This window comes from Phocoena phocoena, chromosome 13 (assembly GCF_963924675.1).
Source record: "Phocoena phocoena chromosome 13, mPhoPho1.1, whole genome shotgun sequence".
Taxonomy (NCBI): Eukaryota; Metazoa; Chordata; class Mammalia; order Artiodactyla; family Phocoenidae; genus Phocoena; species Phocoena phocoena.
Window position 1 is genome coordinate 90103530 of NC_089231.1, and position 20514 is coordinate 90124043.

General features: G+C 48.6%; 2 protein-coding genes across 2 annotated transcripts in view; one reads left to right on the forward strand and one right to left on the reverse strand.

The window, feature by feature from the left end:
* POLE (DNA polymerase epsilon, catalytic subunit) overlaps window positions 1-11030 on the reverse strand; it is a 54231-nt gene extending 43201 nt beyond the window's left edge. Inside the window, exons 1-10 of the mRNA XM_065890100.1 lie at window positions 10969-11030; window positions 5991-6132; window positions 5464-5544; window positions 4989-5033; window positions 4743-4835; window positions 4278-4432; window positions 1545-1686; window positions 1338-1418; window positions 494-601; window positions 82-192 (exon numbers count right to left, since the gene is read on the reverse strand). Of these exons, the coding sequence (XP_065746172.1) occupies window positions 82-192; window positions 494-601; window positions 1338-1418; window positions 1545-1686; window positions 4278-4432; window positions 4743-4835; window positions 4989-5033; window positions 5464-5544; window positions 5991-6132; window positions 10969-11030 (1020 nt within the window). The remainder of the gene's footprint in view (window positions 1-81; window positions 193-493; window positions 602-1337; window positions 1419-1544; window positions 1687-4277; window positions 4433-4742; window positions 4836-4988; window positions 5034-5463; window positions 5545-5990; window positions 6133-10968) is intronic.
* A 343-nt stretch (window positions 11031-11373) lies between these two features.
* Window positions 11374-20363, forward strand: PXMP2 (peroxisomal membrane protein 2). Its single transcript, XM_065890534.1, is given in 6 exon segments — window positions 11374-11506; window positions 13173-13290; window positions 14795-14838; window positions 14841-14956; window positions 17688-17807; window positions 20295-20363. Coding segments are annotated over 6 exon segments (600 nt in total).
* Window positions 20364-20514: the final 151 nt, after the last annotated feature.

Genomic DNA, 20514 nt, shown 5'->3' on the forward strand with positions numbered 1-20514 from the left:
AGGCCTAAGAGGGTCACCAGGCCTGCCTCCCCTTCCCACTCTACCCCAAACATCAGGCAGTTTCCCAAGTGACACCTCTACCTCGTCAGGCGCATTGAAGACATAGAAGGGCCCTTCATATTCTGGCTTGGGGGTGAACTCGAAATCTTCTATATCTTCTGAGACGATCTCCCTGTTGGTGATGAGGTAGCCCTGGGAAGTTCATTAGCAGTCAGTATGAGTCAGAGACACAAAGCCAAAGACACACCTCTCACACGCAGCCCAGAGACTCTCGCTACAAAATGTCTGCAGCAGCTTGAAGCGCCCTGGCTTTCCCAAGAAGAGACACTCTACCTAATCCTCAGATTTGCCTGGAAGGCAGAGCGTGGCTGGATGTTAGAACAGGTTCTGGACTCCACTCACTCATTATTCACAAAAAAAGTACTAACCAAGGTGGACACTGTTCTGGTTTGAGGGCCAGCTATGGTCCTTGTTCCCAGAAGGCACCACTCACCTGGCCATCAATCATGTAGGAAATCATCATAATCTGATCAGTCTCAGCATCGGGAAACTTGAGGGGCAGTTTGGTCGTCTCAATGTCAAATGCTAAAACCACAGGGTCCTGAAGGGACAAAATGTAGCATTAAGTCGGCCACAAACCAAGCTGAGCTCTGGAGACCCTGTGGTCCTCTTGACACCCACCACCTCCACCTCTACTGCCAGTTACTAAAAGTAAGAGTCAAGCTGCTGCGGGGAAAGGTTCAGGAGGAAGTGGGACTGGCATCTTGAGGATGAATGACCTATGTCCAGAATACCATGAGGATATGAAAACTTAAACGTATGAGAAAATGCTAGAGTAGCTGTTCACAGGAAAAGTCTAGAATTACAGAACACCTGAGTCTCAAAGCTCTTTAAAATGCATCACTCATTTTGTCCTTTATGACAACCCTGACAGGAGATGATGATACAGAACTGACAACTTCATTTTGGATGTGAGAAAACAGAGTATAGACTTTCCCAAGATCACAGAGCTGTCCCCAAACCAGTTATGAATCCACTTTTCAACATATCACTTTACTATTAACCACCCAAAATGGAAGTCAGAGCTTTCCCTCAAATGTTCCGATCCAGCCTAGCTCAAATACTGACGTCACGTGATGATGTCTGTGTGCAAAGTCAAATTACACTGTCAGGTCAGAAACTGATGAAAAAAACAACTACCCCATAATTCTTTTAAGAAGGTATCTGAGGAAAAAGAAGCAAACAAACCTTTGAATCAAATTCACCTTTCAGCGCAGAATTCACTCTCCAAAAACAACTGGAAAGTTTAAGATGGAAGAAATGCAAGTGGTACTTACGGGTCGTTCAACAAGATCATCGCGGCGGGCAATTTCCACTGGAAAGGCACTTCCTCGGTACCGGACGTTGTACCAGTGAGCCTGCAGGATGTGTGGTGCATTAACTAAAGACTTCTCCGTCTGTCCAAGGAAGTCAACTCTATGGATCTATCCTTCAGTATCACCTCCTGGCTATCAGGAACTGCCCACATGCAATAACCCACTCACCACATGGATCTTCAGGTCAATGGAGAGGCGGATGTGGTAGGGCACATCGTACTCTCGCATGTCCACAATGTTGTCCAATTGGTCAGAAATCTTCTTAGAGGCTTCCTCTTCATCAGTAATCACACTGCCCCCTTGTAGAACACTGCAAAATAAAGACAGCAGCTTTTTCAACTATGCTCCGCTAGGGGCTGGAGGGGGGAAGACCAGTGTCCATACAATGAAAACACTAAAGTTTTACAAGGTGGCTGAGATGATCAGGACAGGCCCTTCGTAAGGAATGACCTTGGATGAACCCCACCCCACCAAGCAGCAGGCCACAGTCACAAGGAAATTCAGTATACTTAGGACATTCATTTTATAGGACATAAGTTACACCCCATTTAAAAGAGCAAAGAAAGGAAACTGTTACTTGTGAGGCATGTCTACAGATGTGACCCACCCTCACTAAGCTTATTTCTTCATCAAGAAAACGAGGATGACAGTAACAGGCCCACCCTGCAAGAGCGTCATGAGGTACTAGCCACAAAGCTCTCGGCATGGTGAAGTGACAGGTAAACAGTGACTATTTCTGTATCATAATTATTACCATATCGAAGAGGGAATCATTGTCACTAGAATATTCACTCCAATATTAGCCCACTAAGCTTCCAAATACCGAATGGACTATTAAGGGGGGAAAGAAAGGCAATGGGTTTTAGAGAAGGCAGGCCTCTGGGGACTCGGTCTCTGGTTACAACTTGCAATATTCTGAAAAGTAATTAATGGGCCACTGTGGGGGGGTAGTGTGCAGAAATGTTCAGGGTCCCAAACTGATCTACTTTTGTCAGAGGATACAATTAGTTCTTCTGAAGTCATCTTAACTTTTTGTGTGCCTTTTTTAAAAACTGAAGTAGAGCTGATTTACAATGCTGTGTTAATTTCTGCTGTACAGCAAAATGATTCAGTCATACATATATAAACATTCTTTTAAAAATTCTTTTCCATTATTGTTTACCACAGGGTATTAAATATAGTTCCCTATGCTATATAGCAGGCCTTATTGCTTATCCATTCTATATATAGTTTGCATCTGCTAACCCCAAACTCCCAATCCATCCCTCCCCCTCCACCTTGGCAACCACAAGTCTGTTCTGTATGTCCGTGAGTCTGTTTTTGTTTCGTAGATAAGTTCATTTGTGTCATATTTTAGATTCCACATTATAAGTGACATATAGTATTTTCTTTCCCTTTCTGACTTACTTCACTTAGTATGATAATCTCTAAGTCCATCCATGCTGCTGCAAATGGCATTATTCTATTCTTTTTTATGGCTGAGTAATATTCCACTGTATATATGTACCACATCTTCTTTATCCATTCATCTGTCGATGGACATTTAGGTTGTTTCCATGTCTTGGCCATTGTGAATAATGCAGCTATGAACATAGGGGTGCATGTATCTTTTGGAATTATGGTTTTGTCCAGATATATGACCAGGAATGGGATGGCTGGGTCATATGGCACTCTATTTTTTTAGTTTTTTGAGGAAACTCCATACTGTTCTCCATAATGACTGCACCAATTTACATTCCTACCAACAGTGTAGGAGGGTTCCCTTTTCTCCACACTCTCTCCAGCATTTGTTACTTGTAGTTTTTTTTTTTTTTTTTTTGCGGTACGCAGGCCTCTCACTGTTGTGGCCTCTTCTGTTGCGGAGCACAGGCTCCGGACGCGCAGGCTCAGCGGCCACGGCTCACGGGCCCAGCCGCTCCGCGGCATGTGGGATCTTCCCAGACCAGGGCACGAACCCGTGTCCCCTGCATCGGCAGGCAGACTCTCAACCACTGCGCCACCAGGGAAGCCCTGTAGACTTTTTAATGATGGCCATTCTGACTGGTGTGAGGTGGTACCTCACTGTAGTTTTGATTTGCATTTCCCTAATAGAGATGTTGAGTATCTTTTCATGCACCTGTTGGCCATCTGTATGTGGAAGTCATCATAACTTTTAATTAGCCAAGATTTCTTCTTAATCTCTTACCCTGTTTCTTATTACTTTTGCTGTCTAAATATTTAATGAACAGTGTTTGTTGTCCTATACTTAATTTCTCTGTATAATACCCAGGGATCTCTGGAGATGTGCTATGTAAATATAGGTATTTAATAAAAGTTGCAGACATCTTAACACTTACTAAAAACCATGAAAACAGACCGTGTTAAGATGGTGGGATTAGAAATCTAAAACGTCTACTGTTACAGCAACTAAATTTGGAGACACAAATCTACCCTCTATGTTAGAAAAGAAGGACAGCTAAAATACAGCCTGGGAATCCACCATTTATTTAACACAAAGGGAACATATAAGAAAGTCTACCAGGGCTTCCCTGGTGGCACAGTGGTTAAGAGTCCGCCTGCCGATGCAGGGGACACGGGTTCGTGCCCTGGTCCGGGAGGATCCCACATGCCGCGGAGCTGCTGGGCCCGTGAGCCATGGCCGCTGAGCCTGCGCATCTGGAGCCTGTGCTCTGCAACGGGAGGCCACAACAGTGAGAGGCCCACGTACCGCAAAAAAAAAAAAAAAAAAGAAAGAAAGTCTACCTAATTGCTCAAAACTGTTTCCACATTGAATGGAGCCAATCATTAAGGTAATTTTATTGCTGAGTTTTCCCACCTCCTACCCATCTTGTAAACGTAAGAAAAATGGGAAACAGTCCTTGTGGACTGACTGGCTGCTCTGCTTATGTGAATGAAGCTTACCTGGTGAGCATAGCCGTATAGGCATCACTGGTGTGGCCCTGTTCCCGGTTTTTCTTCACAGCAGGGGAGATCTCCTTCCTCACTTTGACAAGGTCCTCCACGGTGTTGAAGGACAGCTTAATGTAATTTCGTTTCAAACCAACCAAGTGATTTGGCTACAGAGTGAAGAGATGGTGCTCATGAGTTCAAAGAGAAAAAAATACTACATTGGGGAGAGGAAATAAGGCAACACGATTTAAAGGTAAATAAATGATTTGAAGAGTTGGCAACTCCAAAGCACCTTGTTCAGCTCTGCATGTGGCACCAACTATGCCACTAGAGTTCTCTAAGAGGATTACAGGGACAGTCACCAAAGCCCATCATCTATACTGTCCCACAGGTGTGGAACTTGTCCTCTTCCCATCTCACCCCATGGGCAGGGTGGACCCGGCCTCATTTACCCTGAAAGGGCTGGGTGATACTCACCAAGTCCAGATCCTCTTTAGGAACAGTCTCTACTTTAGCAATTTTACCCTGAAACTTCTTAGAGAGAAAAGACGAAACTTCTCGCTCACAACCCTAAATCAGGATCAGAATGAAAGGACTTCCCATTAGTAAAATCTATTTCCTTCCTTGCTCATTTCTCTTGAAGACTCTTTATTTCCAGTTTTAAATCCCCCCACAAAACGAGGCACAGGTCGTTTGACCTGATGCCATGAACCACAGACTTACCTTTCTGGTTGCAATGTAGAAATATGGCTTATAGGGCAAGGCCACCTGCAAGAGTCACACCCATTCAGGGGGGTGATGAGAAAGAAAAAAGGAAGAAAAATGAAGACAGGCTGTTTGCTGTTATACCCGTGATATAGCCTAGCCTAGATCCAATGCATCCTTGACCTTGACATATCTTAAGAGAGACAGTGCAATAGAAAATTAGGACATGCACATATCACAGGGGCAAGAGTCTAAGAGACACACTGCTGCTCATCTTTCAGTCTTTCTGAGCTAGCTTCTCTTAGGACATCTTAAGTGGTGACTAATGTGGCTCCAAGGGGCCCATGTCCCTAAAGGGCTTCAGGAAGCTGCACACCACAAGCCTCCCAATCCCTCTCCTCACAGTTGCAGAGCTAAAAGGACACTTGCCATTTTGAGCCCAGCTATGCCTCATTACTGAGTGGTTGTTAGCTTCTTGGAGTCAAGGGCTTACCTTAAATCTGCTCCCATCATCTTGAATAAAGTAGTAATCCACTGCACTAACTAAGCGTTTATCTTCATCTAAAATCTCCGTCTACAAGAGAAGCAGTCAACACGGGCACAAAGTTATCCTCTACACAGCACAAGAGCCTTTTCCTCCTTCTCTGGGAAACTGAGCACTTTAAAAACAAAATCTTTCTCTACCCTTTTGCATAAACACTACTGGCCCCATTCACAAGAACCGCGTCGTAACAGCCTCCAAATGGGAATTTCTCTGTTCCCCCCTCATCTTTGAAAGCTTTATTCTTATGGGTAACAGGGATGCCCCTTACCTCAGTCTTCCCAGTGGCCTCTTTATGACCCAAAGAAGTTAGAGAGGAAAGCAGGAGAGCTACAAACAATCCCATCTCTACCTGTATTGCCCAGACAACAGGTTCCCGCTAGGGGTCACCTACTCTTCAGACAAGGGCTATGCCACAAGGGGTGCAGCCACCCTCCTGAATGGAAGGAGGAAGATGGAGGAAAAGCACAGGTGCTTACAGGGTGCATGTTGATAAGCCAGCCTGTCTTCTCACCAGGCTCCTTGAGTCTCTCAAAACCAAACCGCAGATCCATCTTATCTGTCCACTGACTGCGCTCCAGGCGCTTGAGTGCCGAGACAGAGGTAGAGGGGCCATCGTCCCTGAGTGAAAGGAGAGAAATCCGGTCTCCACTGATCATGACACTATCTACTCCCGCAGCCCTCAGTCTGCTTAGTGTAAGAATTTCATTTATGACATGGTAGGAGCATCCCTGAAAAACCTCACATTTGGCAAAACAGCTCATTAAGATAACAGGTCTCAGGAAAAAGACAACTGTGGCAGAACTCTCAAAACTTGTTTACCTGTGTAACCAGAACACTAATAAAAACAACAATCTTGGCTGGACACTGCTGCCTCATGGGATATTAAAAATGCACAAAGTCCAGTACTGCAATCCTGAGCTTTCATCCCAGAGAAAAGTCGTGCTCATACAAAAGACTTGCATGTGAATGTTCATTGCAGCTTTGTTCATTACACACAAAAAGTCGAAACAACCCAGATATTCTTCAACAGGTGAATATTTAACCCATGTTATATCCTTCCCATGGAATACAATTCATTGATAACACTTATTGATACATGCAATAACCTGGATGGGTCTCAAGGGAATTATGCTGAGTGAAAAAGCCAACTCCCCCAAATTGCGTATTTTATTCCACTTATATAGCATTCTTAAAATAACAGAGGTGGAGAACAGATTAGCAGCTGTCATGAATGCGGGAAGGGGGGCGGCTGTGGCTATAAGAAGGTAGCATGAGGGATCCTTGGGACAGAACTGTTCTGCGTCTTGATTGTGGTGGTGGCGGTCATGAATACACAAAGTGCACAAAACTAAATACGCACACACATAAATAAGTGTACATGCATTGTTGTATCATGTCAATTTTCTGGTTGTGACATTGCACTCCAGTTACATCAGATGTTACCACTGGGGGAAATCGGGTTAAGGGATCTCTGTGTAATTTCTTACAACTGCATAAGAATCTACCACTATCTCAAATAAAAAGTTGTTTCTTTGTTTATTTATTTTTTAAATGTTAGTTCCCAAATTTAGTTTGTTTCTTGGAAAATGCAATTAACAGTATCTACCACACAGGATTTTCACGAGCATTAGAGACAATGAACGTAAAAGCGCTTTGAAAAATGCCAAGCTGGCAGCACAGTATTATGTATGAAAAAATGAATGACCAATGGAGTGGAGTCTAGTCCTACCAAAAGGGAGCAGTGATGATTAAATCACATGATGTGAGGATAGGATTTTTTGTAGCTGAGTGGGTGCTTGATATAGTATGTGTGATATTTACTAGAGATCAATAGAAACAGAGGGGAATATCTGTTTTTTGTCATCTACAAGGTAAAATTCGGTAATGTCAGAGTTATTTGAAATAACCTGAATGAACTAATTCATCTGTGTTTTCAAGTCGTGTAATTTGAGTTGGAAAAATATTGACTGAACACTTTTCAGGTACTGCCCTGTGCAAGGCACATGTAATAAAGCACAGTACTCCTACACACACTGAGGTGGCTGCAGCACATCTGGGAAAGCGCATTTCACACTAGCAAAGCGCAACAAGGAGGTCTGCAGTGCCTGAGTGTATAGAGACAGCAGTGACCCAGGCTAGGCCGTTTTCTCTTTTACCTGGTTTATAAACATTGAAAGGTAGCTTTAATTTCTACACAGCAAAGTCATTAACCACGTTTTTACAGAGCTGTTTGTTTTAAATGCACAACATTTAAAACTGCTGAGCACAGGAGAAAAGTGTAGCCTGCCACCTGAGACGGGAGGGAGGCCCTGGTGCAGGCGCTCAGATGAAATTTTCTTCAAACAGAGCCAACAGTGCACATGTCTGTGCAACACTCCAGCCAAGAGCTCTTTCCTTCCCTACTGCGGATTCCAACCCCCTTGCCTAGAGAAAATTGCAAATGAACCAATATAATCTCCACATTTTACTGATATTCTCCTGTTTACCAACTACATATGAGCAAACTGGGGTTACAGAAACTCACCTGTTGTGGCAGAATAAAGTGTACCTTAAAAACACGATGTATCTTCTGGGACGCCTGACTCTAGATGTCAGTAGAACCACATATGGATAAAGGTGGGGATATAATATTGTTCTGTGTGAGAGGAACTATCTCAACTGAGAAGGGAAATCACTTCTCAGCTCAGTACATCTGCTTCAAACTTCCCAAGCCTTTCTCTGGTTAGGATTTTGTAAATAACTCTTCATACAGATTTGATCATAAACCTTAAATTAAGTACTTGACGAAGACTTTCCACCAACAGAACTATCCAAAACTGTTGATTCCAGAGGTTGGGATGATCCCAAATTGTTCACAATCTTTAACTCCACAGGTGTGATCCCATCTAGATCGACCAGAGTAATTATGGCTTATCTATCTTCAAAACAGAACAATTATTTTATTAGCATTCCAACTTAAAACACAAATGCTAGGGCTTCCCTGGTGGAGCAGTGGTTAAGAATCGGCCTGCTAATGCAGGGGACACCGGTTCAAGCCCTCGTCCGGGAAGATCCCACGTGCCGTGGAGCAATTAAGCCTGTGCACCACAACTACTGAGCCCTCGTGCCACAACTACTGAAGCCTGCATGCCTAAAGCCCGTGCTCCGCAACAAAAGAAGCCACCTCAATGAGAAGCCTGCGCACTGCAACAAAGAGTAGCCCCCACTCTCTGCAACTAGAAAAGCCCACGTGCAGCAACAAAGACCCAACGCGGCCCAAAAAAAAAGGCTAGTCTCTTCTTTAAACTGCAGTTCTGAAATTCTGGACCCTATATATTTTTGGCAGAAGGCCTATTTATTAGCTAAGCCAACTATATTCTGCCCTCCTCAAAAATGTACAGCTAAGAATCGATAGCCCTTGCCTTTTTGTCTTTTTTTTTATTTATTTTTGGTTGCATTGGGGCTTCATTGCTTTCTCTAGTTGCGGCAAGCAAGGGCTTCTCATTGCGGTGGCTTCTCTTGTGTGGAGCATGGGCTCTAGCTGCGCGGTCTTCAGTAGTTGTGGCACGAGGGCTCAGTAGGCGTGGCTCACGGGCTCTAGAGCACAGGCTCAGTAGTTGTGGTGCACAGGCTCAGTTGTTCCGCGACATGTGGGATCTTCCCGGATCAGGGCTCGAACCCGTGTCCCCTGCGTTGGCAGGCGGATTCTTAACCATTGCACCACCAGGGAAGTCCTGCCTTTTTATCTTAATGTAAATAAATGAGCTACTTTATAAACCAGTGAGCAGAGAAAAATATGTATGTGCAGTCCAAGAAAGGAAGCAGTCTAAGAAAGCTAAATATACAAAATAGAGACCAGATTAAAAATAAAAAAAAAAAAGATCTGAACTAAGCCTGTGCAGAATTCATGTCTTTAGTTACTGTAACACATTTCACTAGTTATTAACTTATAAACAAAAGTGGTCAGAGAGGTGCTTAAGAAAAACTCCTTTGCCTGAAGGTAGTCCTTGGGTCTATCACCTCCACTTGAAAAACAGAATGACCTATTTCAACATTAGGATCCTTATTTTTCACAAAAGATTACAGCCACCTGTTGCAGGCAGGATACTTGACAACCCTCCCCCCCCAGACGTCTATGTCCTAATGCAAGAAACCTGTGTTATCCTACATGACAAAAGGGAGTCTGCAGGTGTGATTACGTTCAGGACTTTGAGATGGGGATCACCTGGGTGGGCCCACTGCAATCATAAATGGTCCTTACGCGAGGGAGCCAGAAATCAGAGCGAGAGACTGGAGATCTGACAGTGCTGCTTTTGAAGGTGGAGAAAGAAGCCTCTACGAGCTACAAAGGGCAAGAGAACAGATTCTCCCCTCAAGCCTTCAGAACGAAAGAAGCCCTGCCCCATCTTGAGTTTTAGAACTTCTGACCTGAGAATACACCGGTACAGTGTAAGCCACTAAGTGGTCGTCTGTGACAGCAGCAGTGGGAAACCAACACACCACCGCACGGTATGGCTTTAAAATCTCTGGATCCACCTTCAATCAAAACCGCAGAAAAACTGTATTCCAGGCCCTGCTAGAGAACACAGGTAACTTCAGTCTGAGGCCCAGATCTTTACCCAGTCAAGACTGAAGTGCTACTTACGGAGAACTGCTCCCGGGCGTGCGGCGCTCCGTACTAGTAATACGTTCCTCCAAATACCCTGGGTTCTATCTTGGCATCAAGTGTTGGATTAAGTGGACTCGAAAACTGCTCACTTGGACCACACCGCCTCTCAAAACTTTTCTCAGGAGCCGCATAACTCACTTTTAACCCCGTGATAGTACAAAACCCGAACGACGGAGGCAACCGTAACAAAGACAACCACCGTTACTGACCGCTTACGACAGGACCGACACTGTCCGAGCGCTGCGCCCAAAGTCCACAGCGGCTCTTCCTATTCGGCAGCGGCGCCTCACCGCGCTCAGGGCCGCCGGGCCCCCGCCAGGCAGCGGGCGGGACCGGGAGGCCGACGCTGCGCGCCTCCACCGCCGCGACTCGAGCACACAACGCGCCGACCACAGCGCGCGCCCAGAGCTTGGGCGCCGACCCGAGGTTAGGCTACACCGCCTCGGCGCGCTCCTGGCGTGGCCCCGGGCTTCTCCCCCGAGGAGAACGCACCCGCAGCGCAGCCCCGCACGAGCCCCGCTCCGGCGCGTCCCTCCCCACGGCCCCGTCCCAGAGACGCACAGTCCCCGCTGAGCCGCCGCCAGGCCGCTCGCCGAGGGCCTCGGACACGGCGCCGACAAGCTGGCACCACCGAGACGAGGGGCGGCGGAGGAGAGACGCCCGACTCTCAACCCGGAGCCCACGTCGGGCGGCCGTGGGGAGCGCCCCAGGCACTCTCGCCGCTGCTCGCGGAAGCCCCGCGCGCTGAGGAGGGGGCGCTCCCGCGCCGCCCGCCCCCCGCCCGGGAGGCCGGGCCCCCCCCTCACCGGCTGGCCTCGCCGTCCAAGCCCGGCTCTGCGCGCCGCCGCCCGCTGTTCCTCAGAACCATAGCTTCGAGCTACCGCCAACTCCTCCGCCGCAGCTTCCCCGTAAAAATTTGGCGCGCTCCCACCAACTCTCGCGAGAGACCGGAAGCACCCATCGCCCAATCAGAAGGCTCGATGCGCCCCGCCCCGCCGAGCTCCAATCGCCGCCGGCGCCCGAGGCGGAGGTGGCCCGTTAGGGACTCCCGGAAAAGTGCGCGGAGGCTCACGCGGCGCACTGAGGGGTGTGTCCCGGGAGGCACTGCGGCTCGCGGCGGGGCGGGAAATGTCTGGCCGTCCCAGCCCCTTGCGCCGCACCCGGAACCCAGTGGGGTCGGTGTCCCCGGCCCGCGCTGCGCCGGGAAGACGATGGCGCCGGCGGCGTCGAAGCTGACGGCCGAGGCCGACCTCGGGGCATTCCCGCGGCGGGCGCTCGCCCAGTACCTGCGCCTCCTGCGGCTCTACCCGGTGCTCACCAAGGCGACCACGAGGTCGGCGCGGAGCGGCGGCGGAAGGGACGGGCCTGGGCGAGGGGCGGCCCGGAGCTCGGACGGCCCGGTGACGCAGCCCCATAGGTGCATCCAACGTGGGGGTTTGAGCGTGAAAGGCAAAATCTGGTGCGTCAAAATGACCCTCCAGAGGACTTAAATCAACCAGAAAGCTCAGCACGTGCCGTACCGTATATTCGGTTCCGAACCGTAACTCTTAGACACCCTAAAATGTGGACCCAGGGACCAGACTAAAGGAGTGCACGAGCTGAAGGACCCTGCAGACCTCGGGGCCTCCAGCCCCTCTGCCCCGGAGGTGACGGCCGTCCGGGGTGAATGGGGCCCGGGGGAGAAGTCTGTCACCCGCCAGCCTGCGTGGCGTCCGCTGCTACCTTCTGGCTTGTTAGTACCTGTTCTTGTTTTGAGCACTAGAATGAACTAGAATGGGTTGAGGTGAATGCCTTTAGGAAGTACGCGGGAAGCCTGGACGGGGTGGGAGGTGTTAAGGCTTGTTTTCTTTGGCAGCTTTGCATGTGGGAGAAAGCCGACACAGCGCTCTCGGTGCTCGTGCTCGGTTAGGTCGGCCCTTTGATTTGGAGTACTGAGCTTTTTGTGAGACATCCCCCCTTCATTACTTTCAATTAGTCGACTTTATAAGTTTGTCCCCTTTTATTAATTTAGCCGTGCATACTTGTGCACAGCTGCTTCCTGTGTGAGGAGCATTAGCGGTGATTAAGATAAGTAAGTTCCTACCCTGACGGAGCTTGTATTCTAGTAAAGAACTAGACAAAAAGCAGATAAATGTGTAACGCAGATAAAGTGGTCAGGGTAGTTTTTATCTGAGGAGGTGACATTTAAACAGCGGATGCAAAGGTCCTGAGGGAGGAGCTAGCTAGTAATGGTGGAGTGGAAGGTGGGTCTGTGTCCCTGGAGAACATGAACAGTGAGCAAGGGGGACGATGAGAAAGAAGTAGCCAAGGACCAGATCAAGAGGCTCCTTACTGTCCCTTCTAAGAATTTTGGATTTTATAGCTTAGAGAGCTTCTCAGAACGCAGCTATAGACCAAGCCTTTGAGCAACTGGGCCTGTCTCCACCTTTTTATTTGAAAATTTTATTGTGACAATTGTAGATTCACATACAGTTGTAAGAAATAATACAGGGAGATCCCTTGTATACTTTTCCCAGTTTTCCTCATTGGCAACATTCTGTAAAACTGTAGTACAGTATCCCAACAAGGACACTGGCATGGATACAGCCCATAGGTCATATTCAGATTCCCCCAGCTTTTCTTGTACTCGCCCATGAGTGAGTGTGTGTTTAATTCCATGCAGTTTTATCACATGTATAGGTTTGTGTATCCACCACCATAGTCAAAATACAGAAAAGTTTCATCATAAGGATCCCTCCTGTTGCCCTTTTATAACCACACATGGTAACCTTTTGCAAAATTATAGGATAACATGACAATCAGGATATGACACTGATACCACCCACCAGATGGAAATCTTACTGTGCTCCTGTGTGTGTATCCACCTTTTCATGTAGGGACCTCACATTTCGGCTGCTCTGATAAGGGTTCATCTCTACCCATCCCCAGCATGTTCTTAGAACCGCCATGCTAATTACGTGCAAGAACAGATGCCCTCCTGCACGTTTTCTGAATACCTCTCTGTCCACAGGTGGCATTTTGTCAGCACTTGGGAACTTCCTGGCCCAGTTGATTGAGAAGAATCAGGAAAAAGAAAACTGCTCTCAAAAGCTAGATGTCAGAGGGCCTCTCAGATATGCCATTTACGGGTGAGTTCCATAAAGGGGCTGGTTTACCCAGTAGCAGGCTAAGTGCGACAAAGCTAGGATATCAAGACCTGGAATTATCTACCTCAGAAAAACAGTTTTTTAAGAAGCATCGAAGTCATCATGGGAGAAAGTCAGAATGGTGGGTAACATTAGCTTCACTTATTTTATAGTTTCATTTGGTTTTTGTTTTGAATTGCATGGGTGAGGGTGGCCATTGTAATTGGACTGAGAAACCTGAGAGCAGATAGGTCACCTGAACCTAAAATCAGACTTCAAGACCCAAAGACCCTGAAAGAGGAAAACAGACTCGAATATGGCCAGTTAGTTTCTGTTGTTATTTTCATAGCATAAACATCCAGAAAAGAAATACGTACGTATCCTGAAAATTGTCATTTCTGAACCACTTTTTGAATTGCAGAAGCACAGAGATTCAGAAGTTTTACCTATTAAATCCACCCTGAGTTCTCTGGCCAACAATAGTGTTTGTATAGATGGATTATTTGGAAGTCTTTTGCAACAAGAGTGATTTTTTTTCAGTTCAGAATTCACAAATAACATTTTGTAAGCATACTAACTCGAGTTATCCCAGCTTTTTCCATAACATATTTAAAGTCCTAATCCCCCCAGAGAGGGGGAGTGTATCAGAATCACCTGGGAGGTCATCCAATCACAATTTCCCATCCTCAAGACTTCCATTCTCTTCCTCCTGAGAAGCCCTGCCCTGGGCCGCTTAACATTCTGTGAAAGGGTAGGGAAAGACAGGGGAGAACTGCTTGTTTAAAGACTTTTCACTGTCGAGCTGGGAGGCCCCTGGGCCCTTGCCCATCTTTTGATTCTGGATTCTATGGAGCCTCCGGTCTGTTTTCCCTGTAGACGTGGTGGCTGGGTTCAGTTCTCTCCTGAGTACTCTGTGCTCTTTGCAATGAATAATCCTGATACAGACAAGCCAGCGCACAGCACCAGGTTTCAGCCCTGATAATGATCCAAGAGCGACTGATGACAAGTTCTGACACCAGGGATGCTCCCATTATTTACCGAGCACCTTCTCTGAGCCAGGCCCTGTTCTAGGCACTGCAGACACAGCAGTGGACAGACAGACACGATCCTGTCTTGTGGCGTTTACCTTCTAGGGGTGAAGAGAGGGCACTATATAACTAAGCAAATGAGACCATGACAGCCAGTGATCAGTGCTCTGAAGAAAATGAAAGAGGGCCTGGAGTAGAGAGTGGCTGGGATGGTGGTGGGTTCATTATTCAGGACAGTCGGAAGGAACTCTCCAAGCCAGCATGTTGAGAAAGAGCCAGCCATGTGACAGCTGGGGTCAGGAACGAGCCTGGTCTGTCAGAGGCAAAAAAGAATGCTTGGAGAGGAGTCATAGAAAGCGTATTTTCTAGAAGGGCCACACAGACCTGTGTGGTCAGTGCTGAGAGACTCAGGGTTTAGGGTCTCGGGGTGAGGCTGGCCCCAGGATGAGTGTCCAGCTCAGCCCCACCGCGGGCCTCAGGTTCTTTTTCACAGGGCCGCTGGGTCACTCCTTCCACCTCTTCGTGGGGACTGGATCCCTCCCGAGGCCCCCTCGGCAGGCGTCGCGAGGCTGCTGCCGGGCCACCTCCTCTTCGCGCCCGCCTTCCTGTCATCGTTCTTCCTCATCGTGAACTCCCTGGAGGTTGGTCTCTGCCATAGCACTCATGCAGGCCAGCTCTTCGTTGGCACAGGGTTGCTGTGGTTGGAATTCAGAGGGTCTGTGAACTTTACACTCAAACTTAAGTTTCACGTTGTCCTCTGTGAACGTCAGAAGCAAAGCACAGTCGTGTTAGCAGCATCTGTTGGCCTGCGGTGGCCGTCCCAGAGAGTGGGCTGTCACGTGTCCATTGTCGCAGTTATAGCCCAGAGTATCAGTGATGCTTACCACTCCTTACACCTGCTGGCAAGTGTCAGCACTGAATGTGTTAGTAAAGAAGCATATATGCTGGTCTGTCATAAAATTTTTTCTGAATATTTTGATAGCTGTACTTCAGTATAATTGGTTTCTTTGTAGTCCCACATATTTTATTTTATACATTACAAAACATGATTCTGAGAAGTGGGTCCATGGGCTTCACCAGACTGCCAGAGGGATCCATGGCACAGAAGTTCCAGCCCCCTAGTGGCCTTGCAGAAGCCTGTGGTCACTCAGGGTCTGGACATCACAAGTGCTCTGAAGAGGCAACTTACCAGTGTAGACTTAACATCACAACGGAAGACCTGGGAGGTGTGTTTGCCCAACCTCACTCCACTAACTGGCTCCCTCACCATCCCCTCTCCACCTCCGTGCCCGAGACGTGTCACGTTCTGCCCTGAAAGTAATTCGTTCAACCAGTCACAGCAGGTGAATGCTTCTCACTTGGGTTTTATTTTGAAACCTCACCTCAAGTTCTTATTAGTAAGGAGAACACCCATGCTGTCTAAAGTGACCCTGGTGGGCAGTAGAAAAGATGTTTAAACTTCACTGTGATTGCTAATAAATCCCTGATAGTAAAAAGAAATATTTGGGAAGTCCTTGGGAAATCAGAGGTAGGAGAAAGTAGAGGGTGCCCATATTAGGAGTGAGGGTACCACAGCAGTTTCTCCCTTTTTTTTCCTTCCAAATAGGAAGGGAGTATATTTCCATTAAAGAACAAAAACATTTGCCTCTACGTATATGGCAAATGTGATGCAGACGTTGTGTTACAGACTGCAGACCGTTCCACCCACCGTATGCCTGTCCCTTTTGTGTAAGGATTCCTGCTTGGTTAATTCCTAGAATTGTTGTCCAAAAAAGGCTGTCGTTTTCTGTCCTCCCTGCAGTGGTGCAGAATAATAGCATCAGCAGACATTTATTGAGCACCTGCCTTGTTCCAAGCTCTGCATCCAGTGCTTCAGGTCTTTGAGCCTCACATCAACCCCACCTGACAGTTGAGGAAGCTGAGGCCTTCAGTTATTTGCAGGGTAAACACTGGCCTGAGGTCGTGTAACGAGTCCGTGAGTCGGGATTCAGACACAGGTTTTGTGACTCTTGAGAGCTCCTAACCCTTGTGGCTTTTCCCTCTGTGTGAAGTTTGTTTCCCTACACTTTTTTTATTTTAATTAATTTATTTACTTTTGGCTGCATTGGGTCTTCATTGCTGCGCTCAGGCTTTCTCTAGTTGCGGTGAGCGGGGCTCCTCTTCGCTGCGGTGCGCGGGCTTCTCATTGCGGTGGCTTCTCTTGTTGCGGAGCACGGGCTCTAGGCATGCAGGCTTCAGTAGTTGTGGCTCGCGTGCTCTAGAGCGCAGGCTCAGCAGCTGTGGTGCACAGGCTTAGTTGCTCCGCAGCATGTGGGATCTTCCCGGGCCAGGGCTCGAACCCGTGTCCCCTGCATTGGCAGGCGGATTCTTAACCACTGCGCCACCAGGGAAGTCCCAGGTGTTTGTCTTTTAACTTCATATAAAGTTAAATTGTTTGCATAAGTTATATAAATAAAAGGTGTTATGGTGGCTTTCTCCATACAGGAGTTTAAAAAATTCATGCATTCAAATCTGTCATTCTTTTCCTTTGTAGGCTTCCTTAAAGGAAAATAATGGAAATATTCTCCTATATTTTCTTCTTCAACTCTTGTGATTTTTTTTTTGTACATTTTGATAGGCCAAAAGATAATAGAAATATTCTCCTATACTTTCGTCTAGTATTATGTGTTTGTTTTTAATATAGTGAGAGATATACTTCAGTCTTAGTTTTTTCCACTTAGATAGCAAACTGTCTCGTTACCATTTATTGAACAGTCCCCAGTATAGGAAAATGTTAACTTTATCATATTCTCATTCCCATGTGTACAGGCCATTATCTGGGCTCTTTGTTCTTTTGCTGGATTCTGTTCATTTCCACATTTCCATGATTTGGTTTGTTTTGGGCTGTTGCTGCTAGACTTTTTAATTGCCATAATTTTACAGCATTTTAAAAAATTTCTAGTAAGGTAAGCCTTCCTTTCTTATTCAAGATGGCTATTCTTATGCATTTATCCTTCCAGATGACAATTAGAATCAATTTAAAAAGCTCCTGACAACTTTGGATTAGAAATGCATCAGCTTTGGAGATTATTTTGGAAAGAATTGACAGCTGAGCCATCAGCAGAGCAGTTCTGGTGCCCAGACCAGCAGCGTGAATCACATCGTCAGCTCGGCTCTCAGGGGTCATGGGCGAAGGGCGTGCAGTGTGAGCGCTGTCCTGATGATTTTCCTGCTGGATTGTTAGCTCCTTGCTGCACCGCTGCTCAAGCACACGTGTGTGCTGTGTCCATATGAACGGAACAAACTGCAGTTTTAAAGAAATCACTGTGTCAGGCTTTGGGGCCCCGGTATTGCTCACGGTCTGCGTTTCCCCCTGCGTTCCCCACTCTCCAGGGGAAGGACGCGGCCGCCTTCACTGCGAAGATGAAGAGAGGATTCTGGCCGGCACTGCAGATGAACTGGCGACTCTGGACTCCAGTGCAGTTTATTAACGTCAACTAAGTCCCTTTGCAAGTAAGGCCAGCCCGGCACCGCGGGGCCAGAGAGGGGCTTCGAGCTCCCCCAAAGCCCACCCCCGCCAGCCTTCTTTTTCTCGAGCCTCAGGGTCACCCCAAGTTCCAGATTCCTTCTGGGGCTTTCCTCTTCGCCCAGAATCGTTACCGGTCTGGATTCTGGCAGGCAAAGTGACATAGAAGGAGGGGCCTCCCAAGCGGCGTCCACGCTGCGCCCTTTCGTCCCGAGCAGCGCTCGGCTTTCTAGGGCTGGATTGCAGCCCGCGCCCACAAAGCTGCGGGAGGGCAGCCTCACCTGCAGGGATGTCAGGGCCACACCGGGGCGGGGCAAGGGGCTCTGAGCCGAGGGTCGGAGCGTCTGGGTGGGGAACCTCTGCAAGCGGGACCGCAGGCCGCAGGCAGGCTGCGGTGAGGCCGCCCTCCGGTTTGCAGAAGGCCCTGCCAGTGTCCACTGCCTCCACACCCAGTACAGCCCATCTGTGTCTGGGTCCCAAGACCACTGCCGGGTGGACGGGCTCACAGCCTAAGTTTATGAGGGCCACGCAGCCAGGATGTACAGCTGGATCCTGGGAATCCCTCCCTACCCTGAGGACCACACAGAGCAAGCCCTCACCCACCCACAAAACACAGGCACGTGGCGTTTCTGCCCAGGGTTTAATGGGGGCTGGGCACATGGGCACCGCCCCCTGCACCAGAGTTCCCTACACCCCGGGAAGAAAGGCAGGAACCCCACATGAAATCCAAGTTCCCAGACACCAGCCGATCACCAGCCTCTCAAACAGGCCTTTCCAGGGATTCCCAGGCCTCAGGCCTGCTGTGTTAACCCTTTTCTGCACACCATTTAAGTAACCTACCTGAAACTAGCTCATACAGGCTGATTTCCATCCTGCTTTAGGGAGAGGAGAGAAAGAGACCTGGGGCAAGAGCCCCCTTGGGAAAGAGGTACCTTGCAAGGGTGGGAAGAGGGAGGGGACGGGCTTGGTAATCACACACACACACACAACACACACAACACACACACACACACACACACACACCCCAAGGGGTAGCAGAAAACCAGAGGCAGCGATGGACAGCAATAGCTGATGCTGCAGGAAGTTAAATCAAAATAAAAATCGGAACGTTTCCATTGGCTTTAAAAATGGCCTTCCCAAGAGCAGCTTCAGTGGCTCGATGGGGCTGAAGCCAGATGGCTGAGAACTGATGAGTGGGTGGGAAGGTAGAAGATAAACTACAAGTCTAAAAAAGTCTCTCGGACTTTTGGGAAGCGGAGGGGAAAATGGCAGTTAGCAGTGGGCCGGGGAGGAGAAGGTTTTGCAGCTAGGAGAAGAGTGGCCACGCTGCATGCAGGTGGCACCCCAGGCTGCCCCAGTGCCCGGGGGTGGGCGTGGGACTGCAGCGTAAGCAGAGAGGCACTTCAGGTGGAAGGCTCGCCTCCCCTGTGAGCACAGCAGAGAGAGGAGGTCACTGTTCACTGGGGACCCCAGCCACACCTTGTGGCCAGAGAGGGGCTTCGAGCTCTCTGGGATGGGGAGGGGTGGGGAGGCTTGGGGGGATGGGTATTTTGAGGGGAGTAAAGAAGTGGTCACCTTGGTGCTGGGGAGGATAGGAGAGGAAGCTGATTGGAGATGGGAACCAGGAGAGGCTGAAGACTCTTATGTGCAGGGGCCTGGGGCCTGAGGCAGGTGAGAAGGCAGGAGGATCTAGGTTTTTCCAGGGAGTGCATCTGAGGAACAAGGGAAGGAAACCAGGGCTATGCACTGTGGTTCTAAGGCATATAGAAGATGAAGTAAAGACATGAGAAGACAGACCGGCTGAGGACGTGGAAGGGTCTATGGCAGGGAAAGTAGAGAGGCTGGAGAATGGAGTCCTTCTGACTCGTGTAGGGACAGTGCTGCAAGCCTGGGCTTAGAGACCTTCCTAAAAGGTGGTTGCCGGCGCGTGCTTAAGGGGCAGGGAGTTTATTCAACACATATGTATTGAGCACCTGCTGTATGCCCTGCTGCTCTAGACTCTGGGGCTACAGTGACTAATGAGATAGACCAGACTGCTACTTTCATGGAGCTTATGTGCCTGGGAGACCCAGTAATTGACTACAGGTGATTTCGGGTGGGAGTATGCCTGTCAGATCATAGAAGCAGGGTAATGGCATAGGATGGGTTAGGGTGAAGAGCAGGTCATGGGGTTGTCAGGGAGGAGCCGGGTGAGGCCACCTGCATGGCTGGTCCTGGGGTGAGAGGCTGAGCCAGGAGCCGAAGTGCTCAGTGAAGGAGTATTTTCCCTGCTGTCCTGTAAACACCATCAGGCAGGGACTGTCCTCACCCCTCTCTGCTGGGCCCCTAGCACAGTGCCTTGTATGCAGTAAAGGCTCAGCAGGTACGGCAGTGGGTGCATGGACTGACCCGCGACAGCTCTGTCCTGGGGGGTGGGTGCCTGATGAGCGTGCCCAGGGCCCTGCTCTTACTGCAGCCCGTGTTCTCTCCGGCAGTTCCAGGTGCTCTGTGCCGACTTGGCGGCTCTGTTCTGGCACACCTACTTGGCCTCTCTGCGGAAGTGAAGATGACCGGGAGAGGTCCTCAGACACACTGATGACGTGGGGGGAGGAGGGTGCGGGTGAGAAAGCAGGAACAACCCAGCCTGCCTCTAGATCATGTGATTCAAGATGACCCTAAAATGATGGATGGAGAAACAGAAATCTCTGAACGTCA